This window comes from Spea bombifrons, chromosome 1, assembly GCF_027358695.1.
Source record: "Spea bombifrons isolate aSpeBom1 chromosome 1, aSpeBom1.2.pri, whole genome shotgun sequence".
NCBI classification, from domain to species: Eukaryota; Metazoa; Chordata; class Amphibia; order Anura; family Pelobatidae; genus Spea; species Spea bombifrons.
The window spans coordinates 59,886,970-59,910,667 of record NC_071087.1 but is presented as its reverse complement, the minus strand read 5'-3'; the positions used below and the strand labels follow the sequence as shown (position 1 = coordinate 59,910,667).

The 23,698-nt window shown below is 39.0% G+C and overlaps 1 protein-coding gene across 2 annotated transcripts in view; it reads right to left on the bottom strand.

The window, feature by feature from the left end:
- Window positions 1-23,698, bottom strand: part of NFIC (nuclear factor I C) — a 55,431-nt gene that overhangs the window by 9,874 nt on the left and 21,859 nt on the right. For both annotated transcript variants that reach the window (XM_053461783.1, XM_053461782.1), the window contains exons 3-6: window positions 17,678-17,749; window positions 17,471-17,545; window positions 12,138-12,261; window positions 11,406-11,530 (exon numbers count right to left, since the gene is read on the bottom strand). In XM_053461783.1, the coding sequence (XP_053317758.1) occupies window positions 11,406-11,530; window positions 12,138-12,261; window positions 17,471-17,545; window positions 17,678-17,749 (396 nt within the window). The remainder of the gene's footprint in view (window positions 1-11,405; window positions 11,531-12,137; window positions 12,262-17,470; window positions 17,546-17,677; window positions 17,750-23,698) is intronic.

The window sequence follows — 23,698 nt, the reverse complement described above, 5'->3', positions numbered from 1 at the left end:
AGTGATCATCAATCCATGTGTTTAATATAAGGAGAGAAGTTGTGTTGCACTACACTAAACCTAGGGTTTTAGATTTTAAAAAAGCCTGGTTTTCTAAAAAAGAAACATATTTAGGTGAGTCTGTGATGGCCTGGATATCTTTAGATGGTGTCGAGACAAATTATTTATGATGTTCTACAAAACGCAAGTGAAAATTGTATTACAGTTGTCAGTAAGACTAAAAGGAAAGAAAACCAGTGTGGTACTCCACAAAAGCAGCACATATATTAAAGTAGAAGGAGGTAGCATTTAGGAACTATAAGCAGACTCAGAATGAGGAAGAAGACAGCAAATACAAAGCTAAACAAAAGGAGGCAGTTAATAATAAAAAGAACGATAAAACTGTTTTTTTAGATATATAAGCGAAATAAGAAGGAACAATCAGACTAAACACAAATAAGGGGACTTATATATATGAGGTTAAAGATGCAGCTGACTCCCTCATAAACATTTCTGTTCTGTGAAGAAAAAAGAAACATCAAGATATGTATGTTTGCTACTTGAACTTGAAGCAAAAAAATATAAAGCAACAGGATATTCTGGGAAAATCGTTGTTCGCATTATAGAAAAATGCATATTAAAGTGTTCTGTGAGTACTATAATATGCATTCTTCAAAAATAAGCTAACCTGGACGAGACGTTGCAGTCATTCTGCAGCAGCTGCCCTGCTTCTCCATGGTCTGCTATTCCTTGCCACCGATTGGCTGCTTGAAGCAGTCAGTTACAGGAAAGAGCTCCCATTGAAATAAATGGGAGGACTTTCCACACATGGGCATGAAGGTCTGAATGCAGCATTTACTCAGTAAGCATGGGAGCTTACTATAGGTGTGTATATCACTTTCAGGGAGATGTGTTCACCCTAACTCATCTCCCTGCATATATTTTAGATGTGGAAAGGGGTGAATGCATATAGGGGGTTCTGTAGAATCCCCCAAGCATTTGCAAAAAGGACAACGTGGAAATTTAAAGGGATCATGAAGCAGTCATATGCATACGCAAAGGAAGGTGGGATGCCTTAATACTATTAAGTACTATTGCTTGTGGACTAAGCCAGATTACTAATGATTTTAAATACATTGGGAGAACGGTCAAGAGTGTGGCATGAACAATATAAGGTTAATATGAGTAAAATAATACACTTTGGAGGTAAATTCCAAAGGCAAAATGTAGCCTTGGGCTATCGATTGGAGGTACTGTACTGTGAGCAACAACAGAAGAGAGAGACTTTGAAGTTATTATTTCTTAGGACACAAGGGTCAGCAGGCAATGAAAAGAAAACATGGGACAGATATATGGGTTTCATGACACGAGACCAAGGACGGATTAAGATTTGAGTCTTTATATCAGGACAGGTAGACTAGATGGGCCAAAACTCTTTTTTCAAAGCATTAACAAAAGCAAGCAGGGAGCTTGGCATTATCACTAAAATCCAAACAAGCTACTTTACCTGACCATTGTAATAGTATGTAATAAAATGTAAATTGGTTTAGTTAGGCGTACATTCAATAAAGTTATTATATATATCATTTCAAAAGGTTATAGCCTTTTTGGTACCATATCTGTTTTAAAGTATATTAAAATGAGCAATAAATATATGCACTTAAACAAGTGTATAGCCACAGGGAAAGGTATCTTAGCTTCCTGTTCCGAGGATCTGCATACTTATTCCTCCCTATTAATGTGGCTTTCAGCTACTGTTAAGTTGCTAATTGTTGTTAATTAGTTCAGACAGCCTTTGTAAGGAGGCAGAGAACATACGGACAAGCAACTGATTAAAGAGGACTGGCCCTGCCACTCAGAGAGCCATATCTCACCTTCCATGATTTTAATATTCAAATGAAATATCTCAAAATCCATTACAGTGATTGCTTAACAAAAAGCACAGGCTAAAGGTAGTTTTCAATAACAAATCTAGTTCTGTGAAATCTATGGCATCAATATTTATCCGTTAAGGTAATTTCAGCAACTATTCCAAGCACTTATATGCAAAAACATATCTACATAGTTTTACCAAGTATGTAACAATAAAATTCAATATTTAGGAATATTACATTAACCGACACCTTAAATATGTGGTTGTGGAAAGGATAGTTTCTTGACACTTAAAATGCACAAATGAGTTTGAAAATCTAGGTAAAGGCAACATCATATATGCTAAAACTATAGGCTAAGGTATAATGGGCACAGAATGCAAATGAAGAAATAGATTTATTTGCTGTTAAAGTCAATTATTAGATTGTTACCTTAACAAATACAATACTTTAAATGCGAATGCATTTTTTCCATAATAATTTCTAAAATTTGCTCAGGTTCTGACATGTATCATAAGTACCACTGCTGTAAAATGCTTTTTATGTTGTTTAACCACACCAGCACAAGCCTTGCTGTGTATTCGTACAGTTCAATTCTGATTTTTTCATGTAATCAGAAATGAATTTGTTTTTTTTAGTAATGGTTTTTCACAAAGTCCACCTAGACCAAGCATTTGAATCAGATCTCTTCTCAGCTGAGGACCTATCTGACTTTTTGGGGGGCCTTTTAGTTAATGCATTCCTGATTAGCCCTTCTCTAGAACTTTAGCTGGACTTATTTACTTAATATCATCATGGTCTTCAGGATGTCGATTTATACTTCCAGAAAAGGTAAATGTGGGACCAACTGCAGATAGGGGTGTCACTTAAAGGCAGGTAAAAGGCAGGGTAAAAATGAATGCAATAGAGTGCATATGTTTATAGATACTGTTCAAAGATTTGGAGTCCTTATTTTTTTTAAGAAAAGCAACTTTTGCCATTAAAATAACGTCAAATGGATTAGAAATACAGTGTAGACATTGTTCATGTTGTAAATGACTATGGTAGCTGGACATTTTCTAATAGAATATCTTCATTGGCAAACTGACAGCCATGCATTTACCTTCTGTACTGCCCTAGGCCCAACCTAGGGCAAGCCTAACCTAGGGCAAGCTTTTCCTGTCCTCACCCTCCTTGGAGTCTGAACTGCCTTAAAAGAGGTGCTGTACCTTTAAGACATGGAGCACCTGGATATGAGGTCATATCCCTGCGCTGTGTCTTAAAGGCGGGAAGCACCTTCTAATGCAGGCTACGCGGGCTGTGCTGAGTCGGTACAGCCTGACAGAGATCAAAGATCTCCCCTGTAACCAGCCCATTGAGCAGCAGGATACTGGGGGCCTAGTTGGCTTAGCCCAGACTACTTCACTGTGTACATAGGCCCATAGGTGAGTGTTGGATTTGCCTATGCCCTGATTCATGACAGCCTTAAGTTCAGTAAAGTGTGTGCCAGGTGGGTGCCTAAGTGGCTGACAGAGGAACATAAGCGCAAGCGGTTAGACGTTTGTTCCCAACACATGGCCCATTATTGTGAAGAAGTGATGATTTTCAGCAAAACATAGTCACTGATGATGAAAACTGCATCGCAAAAGAAGGTGACTGTAGAAAAGTGGTGTAATTTGTTTTTGATGCAATTTGTGTTATGACTTAAAAAAAAGTGTGGCAACCTTTTGAACGTCATATATATATATATATATATATATATACATGTGTGTGTATGTATACATACATAAAAATATTTTATGGTGGGGACAAGAAAGGTGATTAAAAAAAGTCCACTTAAAGCTAAGGAAGCATTGCCAGACATTAACGTACATCCATCAGCCTAAAGCCTAAAGACTCTGGGTAGCTGTATGCAAATTGGTTTAACAACGAACATCTCTTTTTACCTATAAATCCACTTTGTGCATGTGTGGAGGTATATATACATGCACATACACACACACACACACAAACATATGAAGAAAACACTGTTACCTCCCTATATAACTAGTCTCAGTAGGGGAGTGGACAAAGAACAAAATTGTGTGAATGAATACTGATGTTTTTTTCTTTTGTTTTCTTCAAGCAGAAAGTCTAGCAGTTAACTTTATTTTACATTGATGTTGCAATAAAGTCAGTCAATATGCAAGTTAATGATTTTAGTGAAACTTCCACCACAAACTTGCAACAACTTGACATTTAGGAAAGACTGTGAGAAAGGCGTTAAGAAACCGAAAAACACTTCAACACTTCATATATAACATATATAGAGGGCTATATAAATCGTATTTGCCCAGATGTTTAAATTATCTACATTTGTTTATATATGAGCGCGAGTGTACTGTATTATTTTTGTGTGTCTGTGGGGTAAAATTCCACTGCCTGCTGACCGCAATGAAACCAGCCCCTGATCCAAATCAAACTACAAACTGAACAAAGACATTAACTGAAAGGAGAAGGGGGAGGAAGTGAGGAGGGGAGGGGGTGCCAGAACCTGGCAGGGTCATTTCAGGACAACCTAGCTATAATACAGCAAACATGTGACAAAGGAGAGTGGAAAGTTGCAGAGAACAGGCTGCCACATTACAAACTCTATTCTGAAGCAGCCACGCTACAAAAATAATGCCGTGCGTTGTTGTTGCCATGTACCACAAACTTCATGCTGACCCCTTTTATTCGAACGCAAACCTCTTTCTGTCACGGCCTAGTTTACTTCAGCTCAGTATATAAGGTTATAAGGGCTATGTTATAAGGGCTGCCATCGGAAGGTCACTGTACAAAAGACAATAACCCAGATTTTAGAAGATAACTTTTCTATGCACCATTGTGAGGACATGCATTTGGTTCATAACATACACATGGATTGACCCATTGGCAGGCCTGGAAGTCCCCAAAAGACCTATATAAGAGACACCAACTATTTTCTATTCTCCTTCCTTACCAAAAAACAAAACAAAAAAAGATCTTTGGAATGTGTGCTACGGGGACTACATGTCTTTAATCTTCTTATAAACGATAGTATTCAGTGATTCTAATGCAGCTTAGCAATATTAAAGGTAATTCAGGGTAACCAGGCATGCTAGTACACCTAGGATTGAATATTTAAATCCTACTATTGACACCATCAAAAGCGTTTGTATAATATTTCCAGTTTTATGGGGGTTTTTTGTATAAATCACACTAGAAAACCCAGCATTTTCTTCTAATTTATCATTTTTTGGTTTCTCAAGCCTTTAGCTCACTGCTTGATATTGACAGAGAGCTTTATATAATACTTTGGTTTTTTTATTTTGTTTCACCTTACCTCATTTTAAAATGAATGGTATTATTATCATATGTATTGAAATTTCATTGAAAACAGACACTAGTGATTTTGAAACTGGAAACCTCTATGGGGTTGGTTCACTAACATCATAGTAAATGTGTGCCACAAAGCTTATTGCAGCTTTATTTCAAGGCTTATAAATCTGTATATTATTTTTCCTGCTTGCCATCCTGGCACTGTGTGAATTTTTTTGCCTGCCCTGACTTTTTTATTTTTATTTAAAAATAAATAAATATTTTTGTGATTTTTGGATAGGCCCATTTCCTGGGACAAAACATTCAACATCACTAACTGAGGATGTTGGGCACACAAGTTAAGTGAATTACCGTATTTTCCGGCGTATAAGACGACCCCCAACTTCTCCAGTTAAAATATAGAGTTTGGGCTATACTCGCCGTATAAGACTACCCCTCTACCCAGTATACAACAACCAGCCAATCACGCCAAGCGGTGTACCTTACCGGTGATTGGCTGGTTGTTGTATACAAAGCCTGCTTGGATTGGGTGGGTCAGCTCTCCCTAACATACGCCTGTCCACACACATGTATAGACATACACTGCCCTCACACAACCCTTCCTTTACACACATATACACGTACACACCAGCTTACAAACACACATATACACATACACTGCCCTTACACACACCTGTCCATACACATACACTGCCCATACACACACATATTCATACATACACTTCCCTTACACACACACACACACACATATATATATATATATATATATATATATATACACAGTTACACACACCAGCTTACAAACACACAAATACTAACACTGCTCTTACACACACCTGACCATACACATACACTGACCTTACACACACATATATACACATACACTGACCTTACACACACATATATACACATACACTGCACTTACACCCCTTTCTCCCCATCTCTTACCTTTCTCATCTTCTATCTTCCATCCAGTTGTGGGAGCGTGAGGTCTGTCATTTCTGACCTCTGCTTTACTGCTCCCTCATCACTACGCGCCGGCAATTAATGCCAAGCGCCGGGATATGACGTTATCCCCGTGCTCGGCATCAATAGCCGGCGCGTAGTGATTAGGGAGCACGGAAGCTGAGGTCTGACGTGCCAGACCTCGAGCTCCCTAATTTTAGGCTATTTAGAGGGAGGTCGTGATCTCCCCATCCAGCCCTGCTCATCGGGTGCCCGCTGATCACGATCTTGCACCTACCTCGGCGCGGCCCTGAAGACCGGCCCAGGGGAGGCGGCTTCTCTGCTCGCCCCTCCCCTAGAGATACGCTACAGTCTTAGGGGCTTCGTGGGGAAACGTGATTCTCTGGCTCGGTAAGTTTCAGTACCCGGCATATAAGACGACCCCCGACTTTTGCGAAGATTTTCACGGGTTAAAAAGTCATCTTATACGCCAGAAATACGGTAATGATTTGTTTTATACAGATTTAACAGTTGCACGGGCTAATGTACAGATAATGCTTTTCACATCCTAGCCTTCTAGTAACCAAATACATATATATGTTACACTGTAGGATCATCTATCAAGGTAAAACATAAACTATTGTAAAGGGAATTGAACATTAAAGGATTGCCTAGCCGTATTTACATTTGAATACAACGTTTACAGAACACACATATGTAAAGATCTGTAACAAAAGCATTGTAATTTTCTTAGTGTAGGTAAAGTACAGCACATGACTATATTTTCCTGATAATTATTTTCCAGACCACTTCTCTTGATGCTTTTAACTGGTACGCTTCCAGCAGTATCCTAGGGTGATATCATCATCACAAACAAGTAAAGAAGTCTTTTCTGAGAGAAAGTGTATAGAATAAGGGACCAAAAGAAGGCATATGTTAGGTGGTTGGAAGAGCCAATATTCAGTGGTGTAACTACACTGTGACAGGGCCCGCCTCTCTGGGGGGCCTGGGCAACCCTGCAACCACTTGTTCCTGTCTCCTCATGCTGGTCCAGAATTGTTCAGAAAGGGTAACGCACTCCCTTTAAGAGAGTGTTCCTAATCTCTGCTTGTTACCTGTATAAAAGACACCTGGGGGCCAGACATTTTACTGATTGATAGAGGATCAAATACTTATTTCACTGAGTAAAATGCAAATCAATGTATAATTTATAATTTATTTGAAACGTGTTATTCTGGATTTTTTGGTCGTTATTCTGTCTCTCACTGTTCAAATAAAATTATAGACTGATCACGTCTTTGTCAGTGGGCAAACGTACAAAATCAGCAGGGGATCAAACTATTTTTTCCTTCACTGTAAGTGTATGTGATCATGTATGTCAACGTATAAGTCTGTGTGAGCATGGATGTGAATGTGTATTTGTAAGTGTGTGTAAGCATGTATGTGTATGTGGTGTGCAAGGGAGTGTGTGAGAATGAGTTTGTACGCTTGTTAGTAAGTATGAGTGTGTTTACATATACAGTATGTGCCATAGTGTATGTTGGAGGGAGGCGAGGGGCAATAATGACAAGCTGTTTGGGGGTATTGACAAACTGGAGCAATGATGGCACAGGCAGGCTGTTTGGGGGGCATGGTTAAGCTGCATGGGACAAAGGTGGCCCTCACAAGTTGTTTTGGGGAAAAGGTGGCACTGTGGGACATGTTGCTTGGTGAAATTGGGGGACCCCGAGTAATTTTATCACTGGAGCCCTGCGGTTTCTATTACACCCTTGACAATACTAGAATGGGAATGGAGCTTTGGAGGAAAAGAGGGGTGAGAGGAGGGGGCAACTGATGTTCATAACATGGGGAGTGTAGCTTAGGGAGATAAAAAGTGGAAGACATTGCCTGGGGGACATAATAGGGTTGAGCAGGGCTAATTCTGTGGAGTGGGGTGCGGGGAGGCACAGGAAGCCAATATTAGAGGAAAGGGGCTTGTCAAGATAACAGGAGGGTGAGACCAGTAGGGGTTTTCATTGCAATTACAATTAAAAGGTAAATGTATTTCACATTTTTTGTGTTGTCCGCTTGTATTTTGCCTTGAATGTGTATATCTTTAAGCCCTTAATGGTGGGCACCGCCACGCCTATATCTCATACACAGATGCACATTTACACCATTTAAATCAGATTACTTACTGAATATTAGCTTTTATGTTCATATTAAGCCGAGTACAGTGTGCTGTATGCTGAAAGGAATTTAGACATACTCTTGCATAGACTACAGGTAAGTAAGGTGTGGCATGGCAGTTCCAAGTTAGAGTAACAAAGTAACATATGACTCCTACAACGATGAACTAAAACCTTACTTAAGAAGTTGCTTCTCCAGTGGCTTACTAGCTTCCAGAATACAATGTTGATAAGGATTCCCCATGGAATTTAATGGATAGATTTTATACTATTATGTAGCCAAAACTGGAAAGGACAAGGCCTATATACTAAAACAAGTGATACTAGCATTAATAGGTTTTTAGACTGGCTGTAGAAAATACTTAAATAGACAGTCCCATGGAAAATGTATTTATATATTATTTTTCTTTGAGCATTAAGTTAAAAAAAAGTTTTATACAGTAATGTAGTTGAGTTTGAAGGAACGTTTATTATATTTAATGTTTTTCTTATAAGGGTCCTTTATCTGCAGTTTGATATTTTGAAAGATTTGTGTCCTTGTTGAACACCATGCTAGAATGATTCTTTGTGACAATATTAACTAAGTCCTGTTTATATATAAAGAAGCCATTTACTCCACAGAGGGTCCCTCTTGGTAATTATGACTCAGACATTCTGTTGCTTACTACACAACATTTTGACAATGAGTCAGTGTGCTGGTCTAGTAGATTGGTCAAGGATAACAGACCTAGAAATATACATGACAAATATGCATTTGGTGGAAACATATGTGAAAACTAGGATTTTTTTTTAATAACAAAAAATGTAATTTTCAGTGTGATAGTAAGAAAAAAAAACCTGGGTGTTCTTTACAAATTGTCTATCGGATTACTGTGCAGCAATCCTACCAGTAAAAGTTGTGTATAGGTTTTTGCTAAAATGTACTGGTTAAAAGTACATCATTTTGACAAGACCTACTTAAAACAGGTGTTCAGTTTGGGAGTACAATCAGTAAAACTGAAATCTGACATGCCGCCAGCAAGTTTTTGGATGAGTCGCTCATACTGTCACTCATGACTAAAATTGTCATACTGGTGAAAGCACTATTTTTGGCATATATATATATATATATATATACTATTAGAGAAGTGCAACCGAACACCGCTGTAATAGAATGCGATTTTTGTGAGGGATCTTGAGCATGCACAGCAAGACGCAACATTCAATATTAAGCATTTTTTTGTTTTTCATATAGTGCGCTCGCTATAAATTATGCATGGTTTCTCACAGCTGCCAACAGTCCCAAACTTGCCAGGACAGTCATTTTTAGTTACAGCGTCCTGTTTATTGGGCCTTCTGCCAGCTATGCCTGCACACATTTGAAAATAAGATTTCCATTCCTTGCACAAAACAAATCATAATGCTAGAGTGCTGGCCACATAACATGCAGATATACTGAGAATGTAGTCATACACATTGTCAACTAACCTGCAGTGACCTGGCAGAAACAGGGATTACCGTTTGTAAATATGGCTTTTACATTTTTAAGCAAAATATGTTTTTTTAGAACTCCCGGGTGGAAGACCAAGCAAACTCAAAGGATCCTACAACAGCTTGGCAATTTTGGATGACCATTGTCTCTTTTTTAAAAAAAACAACTAGAAACTACAGATATACAGAGTAATATACAGTAAAATAATTGCATAGCCTTTAGCTAATGAAGATAAATTGTTTACATATGTATTCAATACACCACCAGCAGTCTTTCTTTAAGGCAGATGAGTGTAACTCAGGTCTCCAACAACTTAAATTTTGGCAGACTAATTATTATCTAATTATTGTGTAATTAACCAATTAGTAATAATAAAACAATATATCTATCCAAATATCTATAGAAATCATAATTTTTAGAAGTTGTTTAACAAATACCAAACGTTTACCAGATCCTGCTGCCCCTATAATAACCAATAAGGATCTGTGATCCTCTTAAAATTGTAAAACTACATCTAAGAAAACATTACAGTGGACAAGAAGGTTCTGAAACAAAAATTTAATTGCATCAACCCCAATTCATACTAATGTTATAACCCAGACCTAGTATATAATATACCTTTACCTTCGTACAAAACGTTAAACAAACCTAATGCAACATATTGAAGGGATTGCAATTTAATTATGGGAAAGTAAAACAAACCTAATGAAATAACAACAAGAACACATACAGAATTGACATCACAGGTTCAAAGTATATTATGTTTTTTGACAAAATACATGCTCCCGTCATCACACCCAAACCATGACAAACGTACATTTCAAGCTCCCTAAATATTAAGGAGTTTATTCACTAAAGCTGGTGTTGGCAGGAGAGCTGTGATTTCAATTCCCTGAATGCACTATAGATTATTTTTCTGTAATCTCACCAATTTACACTTTAAATGGGTTCATCCAAGCTATTCTTAGGGATGTCATTGTTCCTTCTAAAGAGAAGTCAGTGAGATGAAATGGCAATACTCCTGCCAACTCCCTCTTTAATAAAAAGAAGCCAAAGGATTTTTAGGAATAGACATATGTCCCTTCCCAAGGGCAGAAGGAAAAATGCAAGGAACGTGGGCAGAGCTTGATGAACACGAATAAATTAATATTGATAGGTATTAATATATTTGAAAGAGAGTCCTACCCTGAAGTGCCCCTAAACACATGGTGATCTGGGCAAAAGGGTCTAAAGGGAAAGGGAGGCAAGGGAACAATAATCTTGTAGGGCTTGTCATAGAGAAATTTTTTTTTGTATACATTGTACAGCCAATACACTGTTTTTGCAGCATGCTTACACCTGTTTGGTAGGCCTCGTATTATACATTTGTATTATTTGAGCCTGTGACTAGCTTAGCGCACCGACATTTTTTCTTTTTCCTTGTCATAGAGATGCCAAAGGATAACCAGGATTTTTTTTTATTTCTAGTTCAAAAATAGTTAAGATCCTCCTGTGCTTGAATAAACTCCCTTTGATAATTGGAACATGATAAACACAGAACTACATTTAACATTTACCATGTTTTATGAAGTGGTCACTCATTTTCACAGTTATAGCCCCCTTTTGGTTTACAGAATTGAGAAATTCTTTAGTCCTTTAGTCTGCAACACTCACCTCCCTCCATGTCCTCAGTCCAATTTCGACTGCTCCCAGTCGGAGAAGAAGGTGACGTATAAAACTCTCCCCCGGGGCTGGTGTCAATGTCATCCTCCAGAGAGCCAGACTTGTGTCGCTTACTCCTATACAGGTAGCAAAAACAATGTATTAACACACAAATAAGCAAAGATAAAAATGCATAATTCAAGAACAATGAGGTGTAAAATCAGAATGCATGACAATGGTGTGACAACACTACAGAAAGTGTTCCAGGTGTAAGAGGTACAGCAGAGTCACAGCATGGTATGTGTCAGAGTTGCTTCATGTCATACAAGTCTTGCTTCATCTGCGAAATATTTTACCACTTTTCAAAAATTAAAAAAAAACTGGACATTAACATGTGAATGTATCTCCTTATTTTCCTTACTTGTGCATTTAACACATTAAACTTTCAATACACTTTTAGAAGTCTGCAGTTTTCTGTTATATCTTCCTGGATGGCATGGTGATGATGACTTAAGCCCAACGTAAAACAGAATTACAGTTGGAAGCTATTGCATGATAACACTGTTGTACTATACTGCCTCAGACCCAGATAAAACCTGAATTACAGATTTTCCCTACCTAAACCCATCATTGGGCAGGCAAGTAAAACTTACCAGGTCTGCATCATAACAAATGTGACTAGGTTACAACATACTGACACATATAATGCAGAGGTAGTACTAGGACACAGCTGAAGTAACACACCCGCTAGACGATGTGCTGGGCAGAGTCCTTCGCATTCCAGTTCCCGAAGGGTTTAAATCATATGCCAGGTGCCCCTGTAGCTCTCCCAGAGAAAAATTGGGACCTGCACCAGAGACAACTGGAGCTGCAATGACAAAATTACAAGCTGTCAAAAACATAGAAAAAAAAACCTTAATGTCAATTATATAGGAAAGATTTTACAAATCCAACCCTTAGCTTTCTAGTGTCAAGGGCACACCAACAGAAGAAACATGTTTAACCTGCAAGCATTCAAAATAAACAGTAAGACATGTTATCTGATGTGTACAAGTGTCGATGTTATGTGCAGTGTATGCCAAACAGCACTATGACATTGTCAGCTGCAGGAAAGGGGTGCACTTGCATTAACACACAGGACTCATTCAGCCACAACTATTCACACCATGACAATTTATAATGCATATCAATGAGAAAGAACAGCATGCCAATCTCAATGTAGTAAAGCGAAACTCTAGAAGAAGTGCCATCTAAGTCTTCCCACCTCTAATGTTTAGAACCTTAATCACATTGTATCATGAATTAACTCAATTTTAAACAATGTGATACATAAAGGAAAAGCGCTTGATAGATTTTCAGTAAAGAAAAGCATTCTGTAAATTAATATATAAATGAGTTTTACTGGGCACGTCTTGTACATTTAAAAAAAATATATATATTATTTGGAAGGATTCTTTGGAACCTGTATATTCACAACAATGTGTCATTTTAAATTACTTACACGTTTACAAATAAATACAAACAGCAACGATCAAATAACTGTGATGTAGTTGATTATTGCACAACAATGTATAAAATATTTGTGTTTCGGTTTTGTTATCATGGATCACTGTGAAGAAAACCTACTCATGCTGCCTTTCACAAGGCCTGGATTCGTATTTCGGAACCCTTAGGCACTCAAAGTAGCACACGCTAATAAATAAGCATAAAGCCTAGGTGGGGCATTGATGAAGTGTGAGAAAGGTAGGCCTCACATGTTTCAAAAAAGGTATAAATATTTTGTGGGGTGAACAGGTAGATCAATCTGCCAATTACACCTCTGGACAGAAATAATTACTAGGAGGCATTTTGGATAATTGTTGGAAATGTTCATTGATGTGCAGAGGACAGGAAGCACTTAGATCTACCAGTGTCACACAAAGAACATTAGTAGACAGGTGCACCAGTAAGCAGGAGAAGACATGCTACACATAGAAAAAAATGTGTTTTCTGCATAAGACATACTATAAAAAGAGAAGATTAAGAAAACTCCAAATAAACTAGTCATTTTTTACATAAAAATTACACTGGGCTCAGTTAGATATATTAGCATCTATTATCTGCCCTAGAAAAGACTCCATGACTTTCATGTTGGGTGCCCAGAAGTTTGTAACTGCCTTACTAGCTCACAACATGTCAGCTTGTGGCTTGATATGTAATCATTTCCTGTAAATACTTTACTAAGTATCCTTCAAATAAATTGTGAGGTAAACCAAGTATAAGCATCAGAATTTGGCGCTAAATCACCAAGATTTTGCTTATGTAGCTTGGCCAGGTGACAGACAGGAAATTCACCTTATACAAGGCAGAGAAGTTTAATGTTCTGAATCAACAGACAGAAGAGAGTGAAATATTTGAAGCAAGGACGACACAAGACCCTGTATTTTAAGTGAAGCGTTCTGTAAAGTAGAGTCTGCAGGAAATTAAAAAATGTGAATTTAAAAAAGCCATATATACCGTATTGGCTCGAATATAGGCCGCACTTTTTTCCCCCACTTTAAGTTTTTAAAGTGGGGGTGCGGCCTATATTCGGGGTCTAGCGCCCGACGCCCGGGACATGCAGTCCCGGGCGCCGGGCAGGCAGCGGGGTTAAGATACAGATCCCCCGCAGCGGTGCAGGGGATCTGCATCCTTCTCCCCGATACGCTCAGACAGCCTCCCCTGCCAGCACTTCCCACGGGGGGGGGTGCCGGCACGGGAGGTTATCTAAGCGTTTTACCTCTGCCCACCCCCGACTTACCGGAGCAGACTCCCGGGTGTCTTGCGGGGCCGGCGGGAGACATTTACGCAATACGCAAATGCAACTTCCGGTAACGGTACCGGAAGTTGCATACGCGTATTGCGTAGATGTCCCTCGCCGGCCCTGAAGACACCCGGGAGTCTGCTCCGGTAAGTCGAGGAGGGGGGGCAGAGGAGGACAGCGGCAGCGGATCTCGGGGAGGGAGGGCAGCGGATCTCGGGGAGGGAGGGCAGCGGATCTCGGGGAGGGAGGGCAGCGGATCGCGGGGAGGGAGCGCAGCGTATCGCGGGGAGGGAGGACAGCGGCAGCGTATCGCGGGGAGGGAGGACAGCGGCAGCGTATCTCGGGGAGGGAGGACAGCGGCAGCGTATCTCGGGGGGGAGGACAGTGGTAGCATATCTCGGGGAGGGAGGACAGTGGCAGCATATCTCGGGGGGGGGCAGTGGAAGCATTTTTTTTTTGGTGCTTTTTTAAAGAAAAAAAACTTTTTCTTTAAAAAAGCACCAAACTTTTAGGGTGCGGCCTATATACGGGGGCGGCCTATATCCGAGCCAATACGGTATATATATACTGGTCATTGATAGACTGACACAAAGGAATTGAGCTCTGTAAATTAATATATCAAAGTTTTACTTGGCATGTCTTGTCAATTTCAAACAAAATAATAATATTGGCAGCCTGAAGCATGTGCATGGGGGCCTTCTTAGACCCCCTGGAAATCCCTTGTGAGCCAGCACCGGAGCTAGCTGGTGATGAATACAATCAACATGCACTGGATGGGGTGGGGGTGGGGCGTTAATTATATAGAATCCCTCCATGCACTTGCAAGGAGGACCGAATAAACATCACAATTAGCCATTCTGCTATCATATGCTTTAAATAATTATTTCTCTGACGGGTCTGGGGATTCTGACAGTACTACGAATGATGTTTCCGGTGGTGCAATAGCTAGAAAAGTGTTAAACTGTGTGGAAAAGTACCCTTCATTTTGACTAGTATTACACAACCACACAGGAATACAATTACAACAGTTTATCTGTGTTACACTTATATACTTCAACCAATGAAGCCTAGATATAGAGCTGCAGCATATATTGCTGTGAAAAAGTATCTGTCCCCTTCACGATTTCTTCTATTTTTGCTTTTTTCTAACATTTAAATGTTTCAGATCATCCAACTAATTTTACAAAATGCAACTTTTAAATGATCATTTCATTTATTGAAGGTAAAGAGTTAATCAAAACCTATATCACCCATGTGGAAAACTAATAAACCTAAGAATTGATTGTGCCACCCTGGAGGGCAACAACTGCAATCAAACATTTGGCATAACTGAGAGTGAGTCGTTTTGATCACTGTGGATAAATTTGGGCCCAATATCCATGGAAGAATTGCTTTAATTCAGGCAAATTAGAGGATTTTCTGTCTTTTTAAGGTAATGCTACAGGACTTTGACTAGGACACTCCAATGTCTTCATTTTGTTTCTTTTGAGCCATTCATAAGAGGACTTGCTTCGCATCATCGTCCTGCTGCATTACCCAACTGTGATTGAGCTTTAGGTCACAATCTGATGACTGGACATTCTCCTTCAGGATTTTCTGGTAGAGAGGAGAATTTATGGTTCTATCAAATATGGCAAGTTGCCCAGGTCCACAAGCAGTCAAACTATGCTTGACTGTTGGTATGATATTCTTACTGGAGAATGCTGTGTTAGCTTTACATTAGATGTCTTCCAAAAAGTTAAACTCTTGACTCATCAGTCCACATATTATATAAATATATAATATAATATATTCTATACTAAAAGTCTTGGGGGTCATCAAGATGTCTTTGGCAAATGTGAGACAAGCTTTTGCGTTCTTTTTTAATCAGGAGTGTTTTTTGCCTAGCAATTCTCCCATTTTTGCGCAGTCTTGTTCTTATTGTAGGCCTGCAGTTCTTTACATGTTAGTCTGGGTTCTTTTGTGAACTATAGGATGAGTTGTCAATGCGCTCTTGGAGGAACGTTCGTGGACAGGCCACTCCAGGGAAAGTTTAGGACTGTTGCAAGTCTTCTCCATTTGTAGATAATGTCCTGGAGCCTTAAAAAAGCTTTGTAACCATCTCCATACTGAGAGACGTCAATTACTTTGTTTATCATCTATTCTTGAATTTCTTTAGATGGTCGCATCATGTGCTGCTTTGTGAGACCTTTTAGCCTACTTCACTTTGCAAGACATGTACTTTTTAATTGATGTTTAGATTCAACAGGGCTGGCAGTAATCATGCCTGGGTGTATCTAGTGAAATTGAACCCAATTATGAATTAAATGTGGTTCAGTGTTTGATTGAGTAACCAAGGGGGCAATTTCTTTTCCAGGGCCAAGTAGAGTTGCTTTTTACTTCTATACATGAAATTATCAATTTGTGTTTACTGGGGTTTTCTTTGTCAAATATTAAACTTAAACTGATGATCTGAAACATTTAGGTGTGACCTATATGCAAAAATAGAAGAAATTGGGAAGGAGCAAATACTTTTTCACAACATTGTACTATTAGTTAAGGCTATGCCTTATTCCTCCAATTGTATTTTTTACATAGCATTAAAAGTTAATTTTGATACCAGAAAAATTGTAAATCTCTGTAGCATTTGGAGATTTTGAAAAAATATCATAAAAGCTTACAAAGTATAGCTTAATTAAAACAAAATTGGGCAATGCTGAGAACTGGGGGTTATGTGCAACTTGGGCTGATTTAACTGTATGGGCCATCAGTGGCTCTTGATTTTTTTACCTTAACATAAAAAGGGACCTTGCTTTATTGGTTGTAAAGAAAAATAGCCCACAGATGATTGATACCTTTTAGTGGTCTGACATCAATAGATCAAGTTTTCGATTAGGTTTTCAAGCCCGAAGATGTCTCTATGAATGCTGGACCATTACAAGGTATCACCCACTTCTGTGTAAGCTTTTTACTTGCAACTCTATAGGTGGCAACAAGGGACACATACGAGAAGACACATCCAGGACTTGAATCAAAATTTCCAGGACTGGTAAAAAAACGATTTTTAATATAAATGTAGTTTGCCTTGCATTTTTTTGCAATAGATATTAGAATTGGCAGAATACAAAACTGCATTGAAACTTTTTAAAAAAAGGGTACAAAAAAGCATTCCGCTAATGCGCTGGCATTGAACTCTTATTTTTATGTCAGTGTCTCTCGGATCCTTACACATTTATTGTCAGGCAGCCAGTGCCACATACAGTAAAGAAACCCTCCCAGTTTCTTAGCGCTGTTTTTAGGAGTGTGTGTTACTCACTTCTAGATACTTGAATTAATTCTGTGACGCTGAAAACGCCAGAGGTGACAAAACTCTCCTGGAAATCTGTCATATCTGCAGAAACAAAACAGCTGTGACAGGAATCAGAGGCACGCATAAGTAAATTCACATAAATAACACTCGCACGATACCCATCATTGGGATGTGTATGCGGACCGCGTGCACTCTGTGCACAATCACACTCACCCAAATTGATAGGTTTAGTGTCTTCAAGGTCTGAACCAATAGCTGTGCGAGGGCTGCTGTCCTGTTCAGAGTCTGAAACACAGAAAAAGACAGTAAGCAGATTTCCAAAATGTTCCAATTATTTAAAAGCAGCATAAAAAAATGTTTAACATAGTCTTAATAACAAACTTCAGCCTACCTTTCGATATGTACACGTGTGCAATGACATATTTACCCCGGGTGCTGCCCTAGGTCTGACCAAAGAAAGCGCCCCCAGCTGTCCCCTCCACGGCTGCAGTCCTCTCTTTACGAAACGCCTTTTTACCCCTTAATGACAAAGCCCGTACATGTATGGGCTCAAAATGCATTGTTTTCAATGGGTTTAGGAACTGCCCATTGTCCTTAAGGGGTTAAAGCGGTGTATGCAGTGTAAATGGGCTGGTTGGGGGGGATTAGAGATGTTCCTTGTAACAGGCCCATTCAGTAGTGGCATACTAGGGGGGTTTGCCCACGAGGTCCCCTGGACCTGCTAGCCTTGGGCCCTGGGCCTAGTCGGCCTAGGCCTAAATACATGTGATATAAAAATACCTTACAAATTGCTAGCCCATCTTAAAAAGTTTAAAAGATACACTAGATTAATGTTTGGTTACTTTTTCCATCTGGCAATTTCAGTGTCAGCCATGAAGCAGCATTAGAATGCTGCATTTAAAAGAATCCAATCAAGCGTTCAGTAACGGTGCAGTCTAATGAATGAGCGATGCAGCATCCTCACAAACTGATGTCATTATAAGAAAAAGCAGGAACAATAAAAACCTTTACTATATTCAGTTTGTTTAAAGTATTAAGGTTCATGGATGGTTGAGATCTCTACCAGAATGTCATCCTCCTTTGTATACTGTTCTCACTGGTCTATAATCTCTCTGTCTTTCTCTTTCTTGCCACCATATGTTACACTTCTTCTTGCTATATACGCTAGTTCTTAACCCTGCTCTGTCACAGCTCACATTCTTGTTCCATGTATATCTGCCTACCATACCCGTCAATGTATCTCTATTATTTCAGTTCTGTGAATACAGATTGTAAGCTCTTCTGCGCACTGTCCTTCTTGCCCCTTGTTTCTATGAGTGAAATTGTTTTTTTATACACTACTTGTTACATCCTGTTTATCAATTGTACGTTATTAGAGAATAGGATTGCGCTATATATAAAACAATAGATAATAATCCTACTCTCCATCATGGCAGTTCACCGTGGCATTGTGCTAGTTTTCCCTTGCTTTTCTCTATCGCCTACTCCCCTGCAGTTTTCCTGTCATGTGTAAAGTACTTTGAATTGACAGGTAAGGTCCTCCCCTAACTCTGTAATCCTTGATACTTCACTATGTCCCAGCCTTGCTCCCCCTCCTTCTATCTTTCTGCGTCTCTCTATTAATATCCCTCTCCTGCAGACGCTGAGCTCAGCAGTTCTTGCTCCCGACCAGCGAGATCTCCACATCTGTCCTCCCTGCAGAGGATCAGAACATCTCCCCAGAAAGTGCAGCCCCCTCCTGCACACACACTGCGCATTCCTCCCCCAAAACTGCATAGTTGATTCTGGTCAAAACTTAACCTTTCACATATAGTCTTATAGAATCCACAGCAATATTTCATATATAAAAGTGATGTCATTTCATATCGGTATATATTACCTCAGTATAGTAGCAAAAACAATATGATTAATGACGTAATTATTTGTACGAAGGCTTAATGAAAAATAGTGTCATTTATGAAAACATTCAAATATTGTGCAACCTTATTGCTTTTGTAAGTTGTATTATATATTCTATGCTGCAGGAAACGACGGGTAAGCAGTCCTTTTCAGTGCAGAGTGATTTCAACTATGTTCTAATGCAACGCAAACTGCTTTTCCAGTGAAGCAAAGAAACCTGACCAAAAACTTATGGACACGCAACAGCTTTGGGTAACTAAAAATAAGGTAACCAAAATAGCAAGTATCATATGTGCTATAATACTGCGATCCAAAATATTTTATTTATTTATACGGTACTATGCAGACCACTTGGAAAAAGACATAGCTAATGGAGTAGTTATGCAAGTGCACAAACGATTTAACGATAATCAAAAAGATGGCATATAAAAACATGACGGGGCTTAGAGACAAGTATCAGAGACACTTCGTGTGTACTGCTCTCCTTGGCGCATTGTTATACCTGTGGCATTAAATGGCTAGGAGAATAGTTTTAATAACATGCAAGGTGATGCTAAAAGCAGTCATTTCAATAATGGTATAAAGCATTGTATTGCAAAATGCACGAAGATGTAGCATACCTGCTAATTGTCCCCTATTTACAGAGAGTCAATAGTCCTGTATATATTTCAAGTATTAAATTCTATACACATCATTACAGGATATTTACAGCAGTTTTGTGTGATAATGTTTGGTCATCTAAAGTTACTGTTAATTTGGGTGTAAAGCTGACATCAGTTACATTAAGTTCTTGAAGTCAGGTCTGTCTTCCACAAGGGAAAACTCTTGTTGGGTTTAAAAGTGTGTATATTGGAAGGGAAAGAGTGATCATTTTATGAGACTTAGCCACTGACACACTCCGCCTCACTCAAATAGACTGTTCACTTTAAGCCAAGCAGATTAAAGTTCTAATATACTCCATTGATTTGCACTCATTGTGACCACATTTAGTTACACTGATATTCACTCAAAAACACATACCACTCTCAGCCAAATGACAGTTAAACATTCATCACTCTCACGGGCGCTCTCCATGAGCAGCGAGCCTCCTTCTGTGGAAAATAGAATGCTCCACCTTGCATGTTTGCCAGCAAGAAGGAAAAATAACTATGCGTCAGACACTATATAGGGATCAGTACGTGTAACATCATAGGTACCACCTTTGCCACAAGCCAGTTTGTAAGTGATATCAATTTATAGTGGAAGCATATAGGAGTTACAACAGCTCAGCCATGAAGCGGTAGACCATGCTCACTCACAGAGTGGGGGCTCCAAGTGCGGAATTGTGTAAAATTGCCTGTTCTCTGTAGCATCACTCACTACAGAGTTCTGAATCTCACTAAGAAGATCAATGCACCCCTGTTCACAGAGCAAGGTCCATAAATAAAAAGTTTGGCGTGAAGGAACTCAAGTGGCGAGGACAGAGCCGTGACCTTAGCCCCATCGAACACCTTTACAATAAATTGAAACTCTGTGAGCCAGGACTTCCCGTTCAACATCAGTGCCTGCTTTCTGAAATGCTCTTTTGGCACAAATCCCAACAGACAGACTCCAAAATTTTGTGGAAACCCTTCCTAAGAGTGGAGGCTGTTATAGCCTCAAATGGGGTTAGGGACTCCATATTCTTGCCCATGCTTTTGGAATGAGATGTCCAACAAGCTCATATAGGTGTTATGGTCAGGTACCTACATACTCTGGGTCATTTAGTATACTTCTATCTTATTTATTTTAACCACAGAATGCTTTCGTGTCACAGTAAACGTTTACCACTTGAGTTACTTTTGATGGGTTTTATTAAAAAAAAACCTTTTTATTCCATAGGTATTAACAGCAAAGGAAAAAACAAAAAACAATTAACATATCTAGTCTGCCCTTATACCGTTTTTAGTAATTCATTATTAAGGACTGGTTTAAGTCTTGGGCAGCACGTTTTGTTAAACTATGTTCTATTTTAATGATCCTTCTCTAAATTACCTCTATTTCTATGAACCCATGGCATTCTAAATAAGCTCTCACTGATAACCTATATAAATGGGCATTAGTGCATCTTTTGTCTTCTGATGACGTTGTTAGGAAAACTTGGGGGTTTTGGATCAAAAATCAAGTAAATGGATGAGGTACTTTTGAAGGGTGCAATAGGCTTCATCAAAAGCTGTTTAATGGATAGATATTGTCAGCAAAAAAAAATGTTTCACTCACTGGGTACTGAGTGCTTAAGGTTCCTATATGGTTGAAGCACCTGAGAATCCTTAAAGGCTGCTAGTGAAAGTTAGTAAGTAACTAGACTCAACTAGACTTGACAAAACCCAAGCACCAGGTAGCTGGTTCATGTGTCCAGCAGCAGGCACTATACAGAAGTGGTTTGTGTGTCCTGCAGCTGGCTCTATACAGAACTGGCTTTTCCTTCTTATGCTCTGCTGGGAGGTGGGAGCTAGGCAAAGTCATGTGATGTACTTGGCTGCTCATGGCTCCCGTGTTTTTGGCTGGCAGCACTTGTAGAGTGCTGTTATATATGCATACATGTAAGGAAGTTTCACTTTACTGAGAAGATGGTAGATAAGTGGAACAGCCTCCTAGCAGAAGTGGTAGAGGCTAGTACGAGATTAAGGATTTATTAAGTTTTGAGACTTTACAGGGAAATTCAGTGTTTCTATAAATACTATATATATATATATATATATATATAGTGTGTGTGTGTATAAATGCATGTCTTATTGAAAATGAGAGAGAGAAGCACTATTGATTGTATCTTTGAAACACACGAGGTGATTAACCTTTAGTGAGACTGTTACATGTAATTTATTAAAAATGAAAATACACTTGATGTGGTAGGTAACAATAATCATCTTATGTTTTGGAAGCCATGTAGTACCCATTTTTTTCAGTAACGCACACACTAATCTCCGTCTACATTCTCTGATCTATGAGGTGGCGGCCATTTTGTGTTTCTAGATTGTCGAAATCAGTTTAATGTGTGGGAGAGGGGTGGAAGGAGTGCCCTGTGTGTGCCAGGCAGGTTCTTATTCACAGCCTGCTGATAAAGTTTAATGCTTTAAAGGTTATAGAGAGTGATTAACTCTTTCAATCTCAAAAGAATCTTATGGTAATTGGTCATTAACTAGATACTCGAAATAAAGTTTAAACTGTTATAACAGCAGAGGATAAGGTTCCCGGAGAAAAGATTCTTTGTTCTAGCGACGATAAAGTACAGGGTTAATTTCTGAAGTACGCAAGCCTGCCAAACAAAGTAGTTGAATTTGGCAAGTTCTCATTCCTCAGTCTTTCTCCCTCCTAACTGCATTTCACTCCCTCGTTCGTTTTTATTCGCTCTTACTTCCTCTTATCTTTTTCACTCTCTCATTTCCCACTGTTACGTATTTTTTTTCTAACAATCTCTTCTATCCTTTCTCGTTGTTCCTTTTATTCTTTTGAACCGTTCCTCTTATTCTCTCTGTGCTATTTTTTTTTATTTATCCCTCCACAACCGCTCGTTCCAACTTTTACCAGGGCTCTGCAGAATCCTACCTGCATTTTCTTTCTCTGTCTATTTACTTACATCCCTTATTTGTATTAATCTCATCATACCTTGGTTTAGACAGAAACTATTGTGTAAAGGGTGAGGAAACACAGAGAAATTCAAATAAAATGTACATGCAACAGAACTTCTATGTGTTATATACTTGAGTTTGCCAGGTGCTGACTGGTGTATAATCTAGGGGCTAATGTTTACTTTATCCGGTTAACAAAGTGTTTACTTGTTCTATACTGCTATTTGTTAAACAAGAAGGATAGGTAAGAGGGCGGAGACATAACTGTACATCCAGCTACCATTTCATTTTCTAGAGGGCGGCCATTTTAGAGCTCTGTTAAAGTTGATTTTTATAATGTTCCCTTTAGATTCCAAAGTTAAAGCTATTCTAATTTTTTAATACCACTTAACATTAGTTCTCCTCTTCTAATATACAACAAAAAGAGTATTTTCACATGGCATGTACTGATCAGAAAATTTCATTACGCTTTATAACTATCCAATGCTAAGCTGAATACAGTGTAGCTCTACATTAAATGCACTGAAGTCCCACTGAGCTTACGGTCCTCTCAGAGACCTTTAATGAGGTTCCTCTCTGACATTAGGGGTGCTAACTCTACCGCTTGGTCAAACATCAGAAACACACCACATCTCTCTAATATGCAGTACAACTGATTACAAAAAGATAGACCTGAAAACTCTCCAGGTTTGGTCTAGAGTATCTTGAAGCCAAGGGGATTTCTAGGACCACGGGACACCCTTTGATC